General features: G+C 39.7%; 1 protein-coding gene across 7 annotated transcripts in view; it reads right to left on the bottom strand.

Moving 5' to 3' along the window:
* Positions 1–8947: 8947 nt before the first annotated feature.
* The window catches only part of LOC119651159 (glycine-rich RNA-binding protein 3, mitochondrial), a 37791-nt gene continuing 26311 nt past the window's right edge, over positions 8948–20427 (bottom strand). For all 7 annotated transcript variants that reach the window (XM_038054571.1, XM_038054578.1, XM_038054573.1 and 4 more), the window contains one exon: positions 8948–9640. In XM_038054571.1, the coding sequence (XP_037910499.1) occupies positions 9452–9640 (189 nt within the window). In that variant the 3' untranslated portion in view covers positions 8948–9451. The remainder of the gene's footprint in view (positions 9641–20427) is intronic.

The following is a 20427-nucleotide window of genomic DNA, read 5'->3' as shown; positions in this document are numbered from 1 at the left end:
CCTGCTATGGAATCTAAACCATCATATCCTTTTTCCACGTCTCGAAAAAGATGTCAACTTCCCAGGAATTACGACTGAGTGGGACCCCGCAAAAACTGCGGGACTGGAAGGAACAGTTCCACGTAGAACGATCAATACCAAGCGCTTTGTCCTACTTGAATGTATTGACTTCTGTTAGGGGGCAGTTCAAAACCGCCCTTTACGATGGCTTATAAAAAGGGGAACTTCTCCAATTCGGAGTAATAGTGGAGGGTCCTTTCCTTCCTTCCTTCCCTCCTTTAATTGCTCCCCACCGTCAATGACAAGCCTGCTGCCAGCGTTCTTCACAGAACAATCAAAGGATTTATGGCGACCTGTAATCTTTTCCTTAATGCGATATCTGGTACCTAATTCGCGGTTGTTTGCGGCAACTCCTGCGTCCGACACAATGGTAATATTTCTTTTATCACGTGGCATGCTGTACTACACTTTTGATACACACTTCCAGCACGTCATAAAGGTGTCATAAGGATTTTATTATGCGCACAAAAAACAATTCTTAAATTTAGATACTGCTGGCCGGAATGTAGTCGGTCTGATTAGATGTTCGCTGCCAGAAACAAATGCTCTGCCAGGTCGCAACATTCCACTTCGCTTAAGAGCAGAATATCCAGCCAATGTCGGTGAAATTATCAATTAAATTGGGGAAAGGTGAGGATTCTGGGTGCTATGGATTCTCATGTCAAAGATTATGTCCACATTCATTCCATACCTATCCGAGACGTGGCAAATCGTCAAGCCTAAATCTCCGTGTCCACTGAAAAATTATGTTAGTTCGAAACCTACTTTACCATGGGGTCGCCGGATCTAATATTCCGGCTCTTATGACTGTTTCGCCTATCCTGCTACTCAACGATAATTTCACTCCGTACAATTTGCTGCCGCCGGGCAGAAGATTCTCTAATGAGGTACATTCTTTCGTAAAAACGTCGCCATTACGCAGGCTGCTTCGTCAGATATTGTTCGGTAAGCGCAAAATGTTCGGAGTGCACTTAGGCAATATGCAGTTCCTATTTTTTTTCTATTTGTTTTCTTTTCTAGTGAACCCCGCACTGGGGGATCGAGCTGACCACCCTCGAAATGAAGAGTTGTCAGCTCGTCCTTGTATCTCCTATATTTGATTATATTCTTGGGATTAGTAATCCGGTCTTATATGCCCTGGTTGCTGCACACTCCACACTCCTAAATAGCTGGGAAAGTATGGCTTGGGTTTCAACTTTAATCTTTATTTCTTCAAGGTTGTCGTCCCCCATAATAATTAGATTCATTAGCAAGATGTAGCGGTCACTAAAGATTAAGTGATCTGTTTTTAGTGTTTCCTATTCAATCCTTAGTGGATTATAGGGCATCCACATAGTCAGACTGTGCTCCAATTTCGCTATCATCACGGTGACCGCTGTCCAAGTTATAAGCTCACAGCAGCAAGACAACCACAAGGCGAACACAATGATATTAAAAGACTGACGGTCTACCCCCTCAACTATCGCATCGTCGATTTGTTTTTTAGGATAATAATTGATAGATAATCAAATCGTTTTTCAATAATATCAATTGAATAGAGAATTTTACAAAAAAATTGTGCAAGAAAATTTGTAAATGGCTTTAGGACTAAAACCCCTACAAATTTTTCAAAAGAAAGGTGAAACTAAATACACCACCTGGGACAGTGCAAATGTAAATTAATATTTTTAATTTCATAATTGTTGTAATAATAAAAATAATCGTTGGCGCCACAATCCATATTGGATCAGGGCCTTGAAGTGTATTAGAGCACTTCATTCAATACCATAACGGTACACAACAGTACACTTTAGGAGGCAATGTGGTCAGCATTGCGCTCGCCCGAGATTATCACCCTGATTTGACTCAGGTACACAAAAAAATAATTGTTGTAAGTATTCAAAAAACTAAGCAACCACCAGTACCTCTCAACCCAGTATCTTTAAAGATGTGCACTGAGTATTAGGTACTTATCCAACCAAGATATAACTTCGTGACTTGTTTTATTCGTGTAAATTTCGACCTCTTCGAGGAGGCATGCAGCAACTACCACTGCAATGTAGTCCGCGAAATCAATGGAAGTCACATCAGTAAGAAGATTTAGCGTCTTCACTCTGCTATACATACCTATCCACAGGAGTGGGCCTAGGATGGATCCTTGTGAAATTTCGATGGGACTTTGGTTCTTCATTTGAATCGCAACACAAAAATTTAACGATTAAAAATCGGCAACAACACTTACCAGTTACGTTAGCCCGCCTAATTTGATTAGGGAATATATTATTTTGCTTGATCTCGCAGAATTGACGGCATTCTTCTCATCGAGTGCTATCTTCATCGGCCTGTAGAAACGAAGGTACATTAAAAAGTGTTTCCTCCACTGTGTATGAAATGCTCCTTCTTTAAGAGATGGGGTAAAGACCTCAACCAACATATGTAAACTTTTGGGGGATGTTTTACAAAACAGGCGCGTTATTTGCGGCTATTTGCTTCGTAGCTTCATGGACTTCTTCTTCAAACTTATTAACTGCTGATTTTACAGCTTGTATATTCTTGTACATTACCTGATTCAAAAACTATGGCCTGATGGTCCCTGTGTGTATAGTTTTCACGGAAATGCCTTTGAAGGTCCCTAGCTAAAATATCGCTCTCCTGCGAATAGTGTTGACGTGTTCGCAAGTACGTGATTCAAACCAGAAGGGGCTACAAGAAATACACAGAAATGCAATTGTGTTCGTTTTTCGGCTTCCCTATTCTTCAGCGCTGAAATCTCCAGCTATTACCTAGGGTTATGATCGTTTGCATCCATCGCTAACCTCTCCGCCGTTGATTCAAACTCCTCTCTCATAAGATATGGTATCACATAGCAGCATTTAGATGGATGCACTCTCTTTTTAAGGTTTTGTGTCAAACAAAATCTTATTAAAATCGGTTTACTCTCTATCTGCCTGTCCGCCACACACATTTTTCTCGGAGACGGTTGTAGCGATTCACACCAAATTTGGTGAAAAGGTAGGAACCGTAAACGCTCACACATACAGTGAGCTACATAATTCTTCTGGTGGACATTTTTTTTCATCATCATATCGAATATCAAATAAAAGGTCTCGGTTAGTACTTTCCGAAGCTGGTCTTAATTTTAAAATTTAGTGAAAAAATGGGGAGTGCGGGGGATCGAAAATGATCATTTCTTTAAGGGACCCATTCTCAGAAACTACCTATGCTCTGAAATTTTCGAACAATATAGGGTATAACATAGAGCATAAGCTTGGTCGAAATCGCACTATTACTAACAAAGTTATAATAGGTCAAAGTTTTCGCTTCTTTGCAAATTCGAGATTTGAATGTCAGAATCACCTAAATGTGGATATTCTCGTGTTACCTACTAATGGGCAAATGCGCACTCAAATGTCTTTATGCAAGAAATAGACAAATACCTGAAGCGTTCGGCTTCCGGTTTCCCGCCTTGTTTGGTTCTCGTGAAGTCGTTTTCGAGGATCTTCTTTGTTCCTTCTACGGTTCGATGTCGACGTCCGTATCGCCACTTTTCCGCCTTTAACCATAACCCAAATTTCACTGTGTAAATCTTAATAAGGTTCGCTAACAATAACGACGTTGTTTTTGTTTTCAACCTTTGGGAGAGCAGGTCCTGAGCCGCTTGACAATGGTCCAGGTTCAATGTTAGAACCTTATTTGTGCATAGTGTTCATCGCCTTTCTAAACCCCGAACATGCACAGCAGCTTGTGATTGTGATTATTCGCCTCCCGAACAGACAATTGGGCCTTTCTCTACAATCCTTAGCAATCTGACCTTTTCTTCTGCATTTGCGACCCAGCTCGGATCTGGTGTGTACACTAATACGGATTTTTGCAATGTGCCCAAATTCCAAAAACCGAAACATTTTAGTATATCTGATCTCGCAGTCGGCAAACGTCCTAACCAATCCAGTCTTTGCTAGCAGTAATAGTTTTTTTCGCCGCTTCAAAAGCTAGACTTATCGAGGCAATTTGTGTGCCGCAATACTCCTTGCTAAATCTTAAAATATCTTTCTAGCTGGGACCGCAAAGTTTAGCAAATTTCCTCTTTCGTAGTAATCTCTTCTAAAACCTTACATTCCTTGTCTTCCACTTTAGTCCAAGTGGAGCCTTCAACGCACATATCGTCTTTCGCTATAGCCCTTCGTGTGGTACTGAATTGTTTAGGTCATTTTTGACTTCATTTAAAACATTTATTGCCGTCGTGTGCTTAAGGTTTCGCATATATAAATGCGTCTCCTTCAAGCTCGAGAAGGACTATAGGGGACAGAACATTGCTATTGTAATTAACAGCCAATAGGCTGTTAAGGCACTTAGGTTCTACCTGGTAAATATCAAATTGGTATGGGATGGCCTTAACAGACTAAACACACTTTGGGTTCCAGTCCATATAGAGTTAGAATGCAATGAGGCAGCAGACAAAGTGGACAGAAAATGGGCCGTGAAGCCGTCATACGGGCCATAGACATTCTGTGGAGTCGGAAATGGTTTCATGGCTACTACGCTAAGAACGATGAAGAACGGTTAAAGGAACTATACTGGAACTTGGAAAGAATCCAAGCTGGTCGTGGGAGGATGCGAACTTAAGTGGTCGGAATATTGTTTAAACTTAACCAAAAATAGTCTCCGGATCATAGTGGGAATATTCACTGGTCACTGGGGAAGCTAGGGATATCTATAGACACTGTCTGTCTTTTTTTTCCCGATGGAAGGTGGAAAGCTTCGAAAGCTCTTCACTCTCCCCGCGGGACTCCCATTTGGTATTACGTCGCGGGGCTGGATCTGAATTTGTTCCGCGCTCATGTTAATATTCGTGTTCCTCTCGCGTTCATTCTTTCGTATGACTTCCTGCCTAAGCTTCTTTCCGATGACTGCAATCACTTTTTCGAGTTCGGTCCATATCCCCTTTACTTTCATCATAAGTTCCATTATATTTTCGGGTGTAAAATACTCGCCGGTTGTAGCTTCTAATGTAGCCCTTTGGGCTTCGAATCTGAGGCAATGAAAAAAGGCAGCTTCAATCTTTCTCTTATTTGCTATATTTTTCAGTGCATCTACCCATACTGGGGCTGCATACAGTAAGTTCGAACTGACCACCTTCAAAATAAGGAGTCGACGGCTCGGCTGTGGACCACCTATATTTAGTAGCATTCTCGCAGCCAGCGCTCTGATGTTATATGTCTTGGTTCCTGCACTCTCCACATCCAATCTGAAATTTAACCTCTGGTCAATCATTACACCTAAGTAATAAAGTGCAGGCTTGGAATGAATTGTTTGCATTCCAACTTTGATCTTCATGGAAGTGCACTTTCTCCGCTTGGTAATAAGTACTACTTCCGTCTTATGCTTTGCGAGCTCCAGACCAGCATTCTCTAACCAGGATTTAATCTCATAGACTGCTTCATTTGCATAAAGCTCGACTTCTTCGAGAAGACGTGCAACAATCGTCACACCAATATCATCCGCGAAACCAGTGGAGACCACACCAATAGGAAGGTCTAGGGTCAGTACTCCGTTATACATAATAATCCACAAGAGTCGCCCTAGGACAGACCCTTGTGGAACTCCGCATGTCGTTTGGTAGGATTTCATTCCTTCATTTGATTCGCAGCACAGAATCCTATCGATTAAGAAGTCGGCAACGATACACACCAGGTACTTCGCCACGCCCAAGTTGATTAGGGACTCAAGTATCTTGCTCCATCCAACGGACTTGAAGGCATTCTTCACATCAAGTGTAATCACTGCGCAACATTTGCCCTCATCAAGTGCGGTCTTAGCTGTGTTAGAGTACTAGGACAAGTGCATCCGTTGTAGACCTCCTTTTTCGAAAACCGAACTGATTTTCGGAGAGACCGCCATCCTTTTCGGCAATTCGAATTAATCTGTTATAGTTTGCTAGTGTTATTTAGAAGGCATATCGGCCTGTAGGACGGAGCTTCACCCATAATGTAGGAAATACTCCTTTAAGGTATGTGGTGAATGTCTCGGTAAACATATTTGGAGCTATTTTGACTGCTGCCTTGAGAGCTTTATTGGGGATGCTATGCAAGCCAGGTACTTTATTTCCAACAATTTCATCTGCAGCTTCGGGGACCTCCTTTTCACTTATGGGAATTTCGGCGGTGTCTATCTCGACAGCGGGAAGGTAAGCAGTACTCACATTCTGTGGGAAAAGATCCGTTACTATTTCATTAAGCCAAATAGGGCGAGAAATCGGTGGGAAGCGTTTGCCTTTAAATTTTGATATTATTGTTTTATAGGCGCCACCCCAGGAGTTCGTGTCAGCTTCATTACACAGTCGCTTAAAGCGTTCGCTTTTACTTTTTATTATGGCCACATGTAATTTCTTCCGAGTGTTTTTGTATTGTTGATGTAATTGCTCGTATCCAGATCGGTTTCTATTTCGCTGACGGCACCTTCTGGCCTTGAGGCAGGCCTTGCCGCATTCTCCCATTTCAGAATTCCACCAAAAGTTCGAAACTTGCTTCTGGGATACAACATACCTTGGCATGGATGTGTCACATGCTCGTCGCAACTTTTCGCCAATCTGTAAAGCTTTATTTTCTGCGCTTCCTTCAAGCCCGGTATTTTGCTGCAAAATTTCTTCGAGAATCTCCTCGTCAAATTTATTAGCTGCCCACCTTTCAGCTCTCGTCCAAGACCATTTCATTCGTTTACCATGCTTCATCTCAAAAATGATGACCTGGTGGTCGCTATGTGTATATTCTTCACTGACATACCACTGCAGATCCTTAGCTAAAACATCGCTAACAAAAGTGACATCTATCACGAAAGTGTTCACGCATCCAGTGTTAGCAACTACAAGATTCAGACGAGAAAGAGCTTCGAGTACACTATCTGTCTGTCTGTAGATCCTGTGAGGAGAGTGATGAAACCTCCATATATGCTCTGGGACAGTGTTCATCACTTGTACAAAGTAGGTTCAGGCACCTTGGAGAATACCTAATACGAGATACTAAGTTGCAAAATTTGCAAATAGAAGAGATAATAAAGTGGCAGTCGGTTGTTGGTCTAAACGGCATACTATAGTTTATGGGTATACTATAACCAGCTCTTCCCTCATTATTATAAGGTCACGATAAGATAAGAGATGGAACACTGTTGCAGGTGCAGTCCTCAATGGAAGCTTTAGTACTTCTAGTTGCCGGTGTAATGGATTGTGACGCGCGCCCCACAGGTAACTGTAGCAGTCTGGAAAACTATCAGGTGGGAAGTTAGCCGCATGTAATTATTGGCGTCCTGTGTAAATACTATCAGCATTTGCTGTGTTTTTCTTCCTATTAACTTGGAAATGGCACATCGTCCTGATAGCTTTTGCAGCGTATTTGTACCGGGGCTTAAACCTTATAACAGCAAGATAAACAGCGTTATGTCTTTCCTACAATATCGCACCGCAAATTATAACACTTGCGCTCCCAATATTTCTGAGGTATCATCATCAGCTTGTTGGTTTCGTTACACTGCCAACAAGTCCAAAATTGGAAACTCGACACAAACAGGTGTGAATATACATACATGAATACATTTTCCACATTCGCAATGGTTATGTATTTAATATGTGAGACTATTCATTTTAGTATGATATTGACATTCAGTCTTAGACTGACCTTAGACGATCAGTATTTCATCAGGCTGGCGTCAGTCTGAATGACAAAATTATAGCAATGATGATGAACTGATAGAAATTTAATTTAATTTAATAAAATTGGATTGATGACGAGTTGAGTATAATGCAGTTGTCATTGTTTTGTAAACGAAACATGACTTCCGAACGGTTTGGATCTTCAAATACATGCAACAAAAGTGGCTTTTTGTCATAAAAACGTCAGTCCATCAATCATTTCATCAGTTCATTTTTGATCGATTGATCCATTGTTGACTGATGAAATCGTCTAAGGCCAGCCTTAGATTGCAGCAAATTTATCGGTATGGAGGGTATTTTGAAGTCTAGACACCGTACAGTAGCAGCTTCTTGAATTTTTATTTTAGATCTTTTGGTTGAATAGTTTCGGAGAGCGGATTCGTCAAAGAAATTATTACTTTCCAGTCTCCGTACTCCACTTTTTGGCATCAAGTGTCAGAAATGAGGTAAGCTGTGTGCTAATCAAGACCTTCCATTTGATACGCAGCAAGGCTATTTTCAGATGAACAAAATTTTACACTCCCCTTTTGCAGATATGGAGACCCCTCAGTGTAGAACAATGCTACTCACTGCATGCGAGGGGACTGCCAGTTCTCACCTTTCCATCAAATTTCATATCAATATGAGCAACCGTTTCTGAGAATGAGGGACGGACAGAGAGACATTCAAGATAGAGTCCGATAAGGTTGCATTCTTTTGTAGATGATAATTCCTCTTATTAATGGTAACGTACGATTTAATTAATAATGCCATATCTCCCTAACGTCTACTTTCTCCATGAGTCGTGTACTTTAATCAGATTGCTTTTGAATTGGAAAAATAGAAAAGGAAAGTTAAAGTGAAGATAATCGATGGTCACACTCTTCCTGTCTGCTTGAGAGGAATGCACCTGTGTTTAGACTATGTAATATTTTCTGGACCTTGAAATATAGAAGGAGTTACAAAATCCTCAGCGTTTCATTTTCATTCTTCAATTCCCGTAGCCTCTGATTCAATCTTTGTACAGTGGATTCTGCATATTCTCTTCAATTTTTACCTCTCATATATTATCTGTTGCTAGTTTGCGAAATGTACACTTTCCCTTGTCGATATTTTTAGTTACATGAGAAACGGAAACGACTTTTTTCTAAGCCCTGAATCAGTAACTATTTTTCAATCTATGTGATGGTCAAAAATATCAATGACTAATAATAATCAACTACAAAATAGTTCTAACCCTCGCTACACATTTTTTATTTAATTCTATTCTAAAATTCACTAATCACATATTCACTATCAAACTTCCGCACCTTTTTCCTTTTGATGCCGGCATTGTAAGCAGAGTTAGTAGCTGCCCAAACTAAAGGGAAAAAATAGTTTTTTTTTAAATTTTAGCAAAATGAAAATTGAAATAAATTTCGCTTCTCGATCATAGGTCAGTTGGTTTTCGTGTAAACATTTTGCTCACAACAACTTACTAAAATTTTGCTGATAAAACAAATTTACTTAAACAGGAAATCATTAATTCTCCTTCTTGAACCATTTGTTTTGCTCCATATTTTTCGGTTAAAAAAATAATATCGAAGAATAACTTACAATCATTCCGTCATAATTAATTTTAATTATACTTAATGAAAACAAGGGATAATAAAATACTCTTCAACTTAGCGATAATTTTTTTGTGAATGACAAAGTGCTGTTTATCAACACCAGTTGTGATTATTTATATTATTAAAATCCAGCTTTGTAAGTAGTGACTTTGCCATTATCATTCACTGTGGTCACTGCTCCTTTGCGATGTTTCTCCACACCATCAACATTTGATGATTCAAAGAACGAACTTGAAGATACTCCGAAGAAACCGGGCTTACCTCCTGCACCATCGTCAGCGTCAAACCTCGTATCTACGTTGGGTGAATTCTGAAAATAGGTGACAATTTGGTAAATATTTATGAAGAAGTTTCTAACAATTAAAAAGATTGAAAAGAAGAAAAATATTTTATATTTAAGTTATTCGTAAATTTTGATTTTCTGATAGCCAAGGGTAATACAAATTGTACAAGTTCATATGCCGTAAGTTTATTATATAATAGTATCACTAACTGAGTTACTTTTATAATATAGTTACTGATCATCATGTACAGAAAATATGGGAAAGTTTCCATATTAAGGACACTTTTTCTCTGCTGGGCTAACAGAATAACAGACTAGACCAACTTAACTATTATTTTGAGGTAATCGCGCTTCCAAAATCGTTCAGGAGTATAGAATCCGATGGAACTCTATTTCTACATTCGATACAGTGGAACTACTATGGGTACCTGGTCAGTGTAGTGTAGAGGCAAATGAAATCTCGGATGCCAGAACCGGAACCAGCAATTGAGGTGTCAATTGCTTTGCCTAATGCCTGTATCGAAAAGTGGGAAAAAGCTTCCCTTCATAATAAATAGCAGAGCCTTAATACTGCTAGACTTACTGAACTTTTCCTGTCTGAACTAACAAATATTCTGCAAAGTTTATCCTGTCGAAAAGCAGAAAAACTTGCAGAAGTTTTGTGGACATTCTGCCTGACATACATATGTCCAAAGTAGGAGTTCTCCAAAAAGTTGCGTGCGCATCCTCTAATGAGGAAGCGGGATCTACGCAGAATTTTCTATGTGAGTGCCCCGCCTATGGACACATCAGACATCCGATTTTCGGTGCTGATGGGGGAATCGAGTATAATGGACTAACACGGTCCGAGTGCTCAAAGGCTATGCCTCTCTTCCACCTCATACACACATAACTGTAACAGACACTATTGCAACGGCAGTCAAAGGGGTCGTTTAGTTTAAGCCCCCGCTATGACAACTAGTTCAACCCTTGGTTTCAGCGGTTTGCTTTTATTAAATTATTTTCGATTCATGGAGTTAAAATTTATGATATTTCAAAAACGCACATACATAGCAGGTTTAATACCAATTTCACTGAACATAACATTAGTTATCGAGAACTCACTAGTGTGTGGCCACTACTAGTACCTTTTCCAAGTAGAGCGTTCGTCAAGGTGAAGGTCTTCTTGACACGTCAAGTGATAGTTGGATTTTCCTGCCCCTTCCTATGAGGTACAGTAAGAATTCTTCTCTAACAGCCTTCTCCACAAAAATTATCACGTACCGACAGGAATTGACATTACGTCCTTCGGCTCGTTGCATCCTTTCCAATGTCTTGATATGATATTTCCAATTAACGGTACTGAGCTATCAGATTGACTGGTACCATATCACCAGTGCACAAAAATAGGCCATGGTTTCGTCCAGGACAGAGGCAACTCGTATGATGCTGTCTCAACATAAACTTAGGTGCGCCTCGCCTGACTTTCCTAGGTGGCATTTGTCTTAAATTCATACCCATATAAATTGTATATAAGGGAGTAAACACACCTTGCAACCACTTCGATCACGCTGCTCTGCGTCTGACGAGTTGCCTCTGACCTGAAAGAAATTGTCGTCTATTGTTCTAAAAACTTGAGTTCAAACCCGGAACAATGATTCTGTCGTCCAGAAGCAGAGGAACAAAGTTTCTTTACAATTAACCCGATTCGCTATTAAGTGGATGGCGAACTCAGGACTCCTTTACATTCCTAAATACAAACTTCACTAGTTTACATTATTCTATTGGAACCATCAGGGCATACATTTCTGCCTAGAATATGATAATCAATAATTCGATAGGTTGAACCATTTCTGAAAACATTACTGAGCATAATCTCCCGTTCCCAGGTGACCCGTTGTCGTGTTAACTAAAAGGGGAATATATTGTATTACAGCGAGACCACTGGCCTAGATTAAGTTATTATCTTGACATGATATCTATAAATACCAAAGCCAAATTTGGTGAATTAAATGCAACAGCGTCATAAAGTTCAGTGCGAGGAACAACAACCTTAACTAGATATAGACGGTTAGATTAACAATGTTAGTTTTGTTCGTATAGATACTCGGTCAGACTCGGTGAAACGGACTGTCGGAATCATTAGTAATTGAACTTTTCCTTATCCTGCGCTAAGGCAGATGTGCATGACACTGAAGTCTTTACGAACCATAGATATCTCCATAACTTTAACTTTAGCGAAAGACATTTCAAGTCCAGCTTTGGCAGTCTCCCATTATAACCGGCATTTGTTTATATGGTCGGAAGCCAGACCGCTTCATCTTCAATCAAACTTTCGAAAAGTTTCTATACGTATTCCAGTAGTATTGCAGCTAATAACCTCCACATGAAAGGTTTCTAATTGGGAACTTTAGCAAGAATCATCCTCCTTCTATATCTTCTGAAAGCTTTCAATTTCCTAGGATGTGTAGGAAATCAAGAGCTAGAGACTGTGCAGGCATTATACGAAATAATCCTCAGGGGAAACTCATCAAACTGCAGTGTATATTACGGGATGGATGTTCAAGTATGGCTCTATTTGCAAATCTTCTTATTCCGGTTTTGTATAGCCCTTTTGGGATTTGCACAAAAACCAAAAACTCCAGCGCAAATTCTTCTGGATATTTGCAGTGTAGACGTAAGAAAGCAATTTCGACCCAGCAGAGCAATAACCGATTTATAAAAGTGATTCGTTTGGGTCTCAAATATTACCCACAATACAGAATGTTAGTCCCTTAATCGCTTAGAACAAATGACAATCGGTTAATACTATGATGTACTATTCCTCGAATCACTAATATGTTACAAACTCTTAACGCGTCTGAAACTTAACTCTATCTGTGGTTCCCCTTACTATCTAGAAATGTTGGAAAGGTTGGGTCTACTCTCATTTTAGCCTCCCGGCGTCTTCATCAAGGTTGTGATCGTGGTTTTCACATACTGTGAGCGTCAAAAATAAGTAAACACCCATCTTTTTTGTATTTAAACTTTTATTGCACAATGTTTATTGATAGAAATTGAAATGTTTTATCATAGCTTGAAAGGCTCATATAATAGAAGTTTATGTCAGCACAAACACTTAAACAAAACAAAACATTTTCAAAAATAATTCATCTTGTCTTAAAATACTCATGAATTTACGCGTCAAAAGAAAGTATACAGTGGCAACACTTCTCGTTTTGTTTTTAATTATTTCCGGGAATCACACAGATTTTTTTGAAACTGTTTATAAGTGAAGTAAGCAAATATAGTGCACCAATATTTTTCGTAGATTTTCTTTGTTTTTGTTTGAATAAGTGCAAAAGTATAACATTTAAGATAATGGGTAAGCAAACCACAAACGAAACACGAAAAATAATTTTAGATTTACATAAAGAAAAGAAATCTTTGCGTGAAATTGGAAAAATCGTTAGAAGGAATCATTGTACGATAAAAAAAATTATAGATAAATATACGACTCGTCATACTATTGAAAATTTACCGCGGTCTGGGCGACCTAAGAAACTTACTGACTCCGAAGTGCGGACAATTGTACGAGAAGTAAGGAATAATCCAGTTTCAAGTGCAGTAAACATATCAAAGAAAATAGCTGAGACTTCAGGCAAATCAGTGAGTGGAAGCACAATTCGAAGAGCGCTCCACAAAAATGGTCTACATGGCAGAGTGCCACGTAAGAAACCCTATATTTCTAAAGCGAATCAAAAGAAGCGTATAAAATTCGCCAGAAAGTACCAAAATGAGGCTCCAAACTTTTGGGAAAACATTTTATATTCCCATGAGAGTAAATTTGAAATATTTGGGGCGAAAAAGCCACCAAAAATATGGCGAGCGAAAAATGAAGCATTTCTCGACAAGTGCGTTACAAGCACCATAAAGCACGGTGGAGGCTCAGTGATGGTCTGGTGATGTATGGCGGCATCCGGAGTTGGAAATCTAGTTTTCATCGAGTCTAAAATGACTAAAATAGACTATTTAAATATACTGAGGGACAGTATCACTCCTAGTGCTGACAAATTGGGGCTGTCGGGAAACTGGATCTTTCAGCACGATAACGATCCGAAACATACGTCCCACATTGTTAAGGAATGGTTGTTATACCGAACGCCAAAAACCCTTGATCACCCACCGCAGTCCCCAGACCTTAATCCTATCGAGCATTTGTGGGAGCACCTTGACAGGAAAATCAGACAAAGAAGCATTTCCAACAAGGACGACCTAAAAAGGGCTTTAATCGAAGAATGGAACAACATTTCTCCAGATATTACAAAAAATCTTGTCAAATCAATGCCTAAAAGATTGAATGCTGTTCTAAAGTCACATGGAAAACAAACTAAATATTAAAAATTATTTCTAATTAATAATTGGATATTATTTCTTAGAGAAGTAAATTCTGTATACTTTCTTTTGACGCGTAAAATCAGCAGTATTTTGAAGCATTAATAATTTTTTGAAACGGTATTTTGTTTTGTTTAACTTTTTTTCAGATTTAAACTTCTATTATATAATACTTTTAACCGGTGATGAAGCATGTTAATTTTTATCAGTAACTGCTATGAAATTTAAGCTTAAATACGAAAAAATTAAGTGTTTACTTATTTTTGACGCTCACAGTATGAGGTAAACATTCACGGGAGATGCCTTTATCATCATTAAACAGCATATTCCTGTGGTTCCTGTTAGCTTCTTATGTGTCCGTCCCTACAGCGCCATTATTGTTCATATAACTCCTCCGAAGATTTGAAATAATAAAAACTTGTTGTTTCTTTTTCGTTGGTGTGACAAACTTGTTAGTACTGATGAAGGGAACAAGTGGTTCCCGAAATGTCGGTATTTGCAAGAATAAATATTCACACCAACGAAAAAAAACAACAAGTTTTTATTATTTCAAATAATAAATCGTTGGAAACACCGCATGATTTCACTCAGATCCTCCGAAGAGTTTTTGGATGCACTCTCAGATGTTCTGCTGCTCAAATATTCATTTTGTGCGGAGAATTCAATCTTCCATTCATTAAATGACTTAGTTCTCCCGATCTTCCAGTAATGCAAAAATATATTACTCCATTATCCTTAGCTCTTTTAGCGTTTATGAACTTCTGGCAATTGTTGCGTTATCCAATTCAAGGTCCATCGCAATCAGAACAACCGAATCCTTAACCTGTTTTTCACCAATGTTCCTCATAATGGTTATCTTTTGTTTAGTGACTCGGTTTATTTTGAAATCGTTTTCACGTTTTATGATGAACGTGAAAATGTCTACCTTGTTTCATTCATTCATTTACGAAAATACTGTTTCGATTACCGCTGATATCCGTTATACCCTGAATGTGAAACACCAGTTTTGGTTGAGATTCCGCCGTTTTGCTATTGCCGAAGATCGTTTGAACTTTGTGGCCTTTAGATCGTCCATTAAAACTGCTTCCAATGAGGACGCACTAGCTATGTTTAGCGGGGATTGAATCACTTGCACGCTGAGAATTGAGGCCGCATGCCGCACTTCTCACTCTTCGTCCGCAATACCGGTTGCTACTATTAAATTCGCCAATTTTACTGCCAGTTCACTTGAATCTCCATGTGAGTTTCTCCGGGATCATTTTTCTTCAATTTATTCCTCTAATTCCTTTCCGTTCCACGTTCCGACGTGGATCCTTCCACGAATTTCTCATTGACAGCTCTGACGTTAGTTTTAGTTTTTAAAATCATTTTTATTTTTTAAGAAATAGGTAACAATAGTATATAGATTGGAAAAATGAACAATAAAATACAATCTTTTAAAATAACAAAAATAACTTAAATCTAATGATTACTGTGGGCTCTCAAAGTTTTCGAATAACGATTTACAGGCAGAGAAGAGAAACATTAAGAAATAAAAATCTAATTTTACAATAAGTTGTCGGGAAATGGTCAAAACCCCGACAGAATTCACTTGACCTTAGTCACAAATAAGGAAATATAGAAGTAATAATAAATGTTTGACCGCTTCAAAAGATACTTTTAACTTAAATTATTGTTCTTAAAACTATCATAATTATATATTTTATATTATATATTTTTTCTTTTTTTTTTATAATAACATCCATATGGAGAAAAGGTAATAATAACAGTTGTAATATTTACAAAGAAACAAAGAATAATAGCGTATGTATGTATAAATTACAACTGGAGGCAAAATCAGCACCCGTTCAATATGTACATATTTACAAAGCCCCACCAAGAAACAAATGGCAGAATTGAGCACGGCACCGCTAACCGGCATCCCGCAGCCACCAGTACCAGGATTTCTCTTTTTCATCCCGCTTAATATCAATTCTTCTCGCTCTGGAGTATCTCCAGTCGAATCCCGAGCCCCCACTGTCAAATTCGGGGGGTATTCTATACTTTTGTCCGTGGCCCGTCTATGCATATGATAATTTGACCAAAGGTCTCTTTCCGGACAATTGGAAGGAGGCTCGTACTATTTACAAAAAAGTGATGCTACACTGGCTAAAAACTGCCGCCCAATAATTATCTTTTCTTCGATCTTCAAGTTTTTTTAGTAGTATGTAAAAGACTACCTCTTGTATCGTTTTGGACAGTTTATTTTGAAGAAACAGCATGATAGCAAGTGCTCAACAGTTACTAATTTGGTTGAGTTTATTAACTTTGTCACAAAGTTTCTGAACGATAGAAAAGATGTCCATACAGTCTATACTGACTTCTCGAAAAGACTTGATTCTGTTCTCTCCTGGTTCTGATCGTACCTAAGTGGTAGGTTATGTATAGTCTCTTTCAATGGTTTTGTATCTACTCCTCTCTTTCCTTTATCCGGGGCTCCCCAGGGTGCCATTTTTAGCCCGTTCCGTTACCTTCCTTCTTAATTTAATTGCTTTTCTCCTCTATATGCTGACGATCTAAAACTATAATATTTTCCGGCGTTGATTCTCTTACTGAACAAAGCTGCCTTCAATCAAACTTCCTGACTCTGTGGTGCGCTCAGAATATGTTAGCTCTGAATGTGAGCAAATGCTATACGTTATGTTATTCATTGAAAACTTTCCCTCTCGATCTCAGCGTGGCGTTTGATAGTAAGCTTCGTTTTAAGCTTCATTACGCCGGCATCCTCGGTCGAACTTCCAGAATATCTGGCTACGCACTAGTCATAGATATCCATTTGAACGTCATCCTTTTTCATTTTTCTGTCCACAATATTCTTGCGTATGCTTCCGTGATAGAGACTTGGGTTCTTAGTAAGAAGAATTGCGAACTCTTGGCCGCGTTCGAGAGAAGAATCCTCCGAAGAATTTTTGGCCCCCTACATGAGGATGGACGATTTCGTAGCCTACATAACGATGAAATCTATGAGCGATACCACGACCGTCCGGTTGTGGATAAAATCCGGCTCAGTAGGTTATGGTGGGCGGGTCACTTAATCCGTATGGATGAGGATGATCCAGCCCGGAAAGTCCATAAGGGCAATATCTATGGTAGAAAAAGAAAACGAGGCAGACCCTGCCTAAGATGGAGTGATGGCATAGGTCAGGACGCCAGACAGCTTTCAGGAATATCGAATTTGTGTATCTCGCGCAAAACCGGGATGTCTGGATTTCCTTATTAAGGCACGCCTAGACCGGATACCGGTCGTTGCGCCGTTGATGATGATGATGCTTCCGTGATATGGTCCCTCTAACACATTTGTGACTGCCACCCAATAGAGTCAGTTCAAAGGAAGTTTACTTGTCCTCTCTTCTTGAAAAGGAACCATTACTACTCATCTTCCCCTGATCGCCTAGTTTTCCTTAATATGGCATCTTTACAAGACTCTTGGAGGTCCCTCCTTTTGACAAACTGAAGTCACAATTTTTTTTTCTTTTTTTGGAATTAAAACTCTCCTACGGAGATTATTCTTTTTGACACGTAAGGAAAAATTCCGTTTTGGTGGAGTATCTCCTTTGAAAATTGCAGAGCTTCAGAGTTCCCACATCAGATTGGGAACTATGGTGCGTTTCATAACTGTAGCACCACCTCTGATTTGGCTGATTCACCCTTTCGTTGAACGAATTGAATGAAATTTTAGCCCGGGCATGAACCTAATGGTGAAGTTTTAGGAAATCAATTTTGAATGTACAACGATAACAGGCAGTATAATGGCGTCAGTGATCTTAAGATCGCAGTATTTTCTTATTGATAGTATGAGAAATCGCATTTTAAAACTTGTAAGCCACTTTGAGAACCCCACACATTTGTCGTGGACATCTATTAGTTGCTAGGTTGGTTTTTCATCATAAATTTGTTATTTCTGAAAGCGGTCCTATAGTTATGAAACAGTTGAATTTCCGATATTTGCCACTTTCCCGCTATTTTATACATAAAGTGTGTACAACGTATCACTGGAGATTTAATGCCGAAACTACCAAATACACGGAACCAAGTAAAAGGACTTTAGAGACTCTATCGGGAGTCCATTGAAAGTCGCAAATGGCTCTGTTTCATCCTCTCAGTGCTACCTGTTTACATTCGACAATAATACGAGGACATCATTCCTTACAGACACAGGCGTCAATATGTGCGTTTATCTCCACCCCAAATTCTGAGGACTATGTTCGAGCTTTCGGCAGTCAACAGCCATTGCCACATATGCAGTCAGGAACCTCACACTCAACCTCGAATTTTGACAGGATTTTTCTTGGAGTTTTATTTATTTGTAAACATATAGTCGAAGCAGATTTCTTAGCCCTTTACTAACTCCTTTCAGATCTTTAGCACCGCTGTCTCCGAAATTTCAAGATTCAGCTACCATGAGGGCAATTACTGAAGGCACACAACATAATGATATCCTGCATGAGTTTCAGGGAATAACTCGCTCAGATGGAGCCGAAAGAATGAGATGTGATTGAACTAAGCATCATATGGTCACAACGTCAGTTGCTTTAAAACCCAGACCATTAGTTCATGGACACGTCCGTGAACTGCCGCTTGCATATGGATGACATACGGAAAACTGCCAACACATCTCGCTTCCGATTTTACCAGTTCCCATTTATGGCATTCAGCTTACGGAATGCTTCGTAAATGTTCCAGCGATTCATTGGCGATGCTTTGAAAGGTTTGCACTTTGATCTTGTCGCTTTGCTTTAACTTGAAGAACCCGTCCACCACTTAAGAATTCTTCTTAAAAGGTTGAAACAACATGAACTAGTGATGAATCCAAGCAGATATGTTTTTGGGTTGCAAGAAGTGGCTTTCTTAGGATACCTGGTCTCAAGGGGGAACATGGCTCTTGTCAGCCAAAGTTAAAGCGATCCAATCATACCCGCAATCAACCGATTAAACAGCACAGAGCAGTTTGGAGTATGTTAAATTTTTGTAGAAAGTTCATGCCCAGATCAGACATCAAGATCCTTCACGGCTAAATCAAAAGAAATTTATCAATCAACTGAACCTACGCATTTACCGAAGCTTTTGAATTTCCCAAAAGGCACTGGAACAGGCAACTCTGCTTGCGCATCCGATACTCTACCCATCTTTCGCTATCTTCTGCGATGCATCTGAATTCGTGATCCGAATAGTCCTCCAGCAAAGCTTCGTCTAAAGGACGTACGGACCGTACGCCCGGGAATTCCTAGTTATCCACCGGTTACGACAACGTTATCTATTTATTACTAGTTACACAGAGCTTGCGGCATCCCAGTCCTCCAGCGAAGAGCTACAAATCGTTCCAAAGGGAGACACAGGGATTCCACTATAGCAATTCCAGGGGGTCAGCTGAAAGCTTTACATTACTCATCCGTTCCGAAAAACTGTTTTCAACAACTAATACAAACCACCCCAACTAGGAAGAAACGCCACCTTTCAATTGGTACACAGAACCAAGTTCGGCCTTCTGTCAAAACCGACTATAGGAATTGGATTCAAATCAAAGCTAAAGTATACAATCGTGCTGCGGAACCACTCAAACATCCGCACCGGGTAATAGGAAAACGGGTAAGTCTTTTCCATCGATCGTCTCGAACCTGCTTACGCGATGGCCGTTTACATCGAAGGCAATCCTACCTCGGTCCAAAAACAAGAAACCTTTGAGACAATGCCCCTTTGAGACAATATTTAGTAAATACAATATAAAATGGAAAACTACGAGTATGAAGAAACGCAATAAATCACCAAAGAATGCGACACGTCCTAGGACATGCACATTCCCACTCGACCCTATTGGTGAAATAGTGAACTGTTAAACTTTCGATCGATTTCCCTCAGAGTAGGTAAGACCGACCAGGGCGAAAAGAGCACGCCTATAAGGCAGCCCACAGAAGGAGGAATCCCTATAGAATTGTTATGGGACTGCTCTAAAGTCATTGAGACACACAGATCAGGTGGCCTTGCTTCTTCCAAAAAATTATACAGGCGGCTATTCCCTGAGGGACAAAAGACAAGCTGCTGCAGATCTGTTCCTGAATAGGAGACATCAAAGCTCCAGATCTAGACAGTCTGCCGACCATGAAGTCTAAGCCGAGCGTGTTTGCTAAGTTGGTTCAGAAATGCACATCCAAGGGAAAATTTCCCACATCATGAAAGCGTCAGAAGTTGGGCTGCTACCTTCCATATTAGACACAATAGGGAAATGTTGGAGAGTATAATCTACAATAGATTGCGTGATGCTGACTTGGAACTCGAGCGATCCCCCAGCTGTCTTGTTTCGCTGCCTTATTGCTATACCAGTAACAACGAAGGCTCTGGCATGATATCAATGTCGCATTCAAGGAGTAAGTTATCTCTGCGGTGTCCCACAGGACTCCGTACTAGGACCACAACTGTGGTTTATC

The sequence above is a fragment of the Hermetia illucens genome, chromosome 3 (genome assembly GCF_905115235.1).
Source record: "Hermetia illucens chromosome 3, iHerIll2.2.curated.20191125, whole genome shotgun sequence".
Taxonomy (NCBI): Eukaryota; Metazoa; Arthropoda; class Insecta; order Diptera; family Stratiomyidae; genus Hermetia; species Hermetia illucens.
The sequence above is the reverse complement of the archived record's forward strand: the minus strand, read 5'-3'. Positions and strand labels throughout refer to the sequence as shown.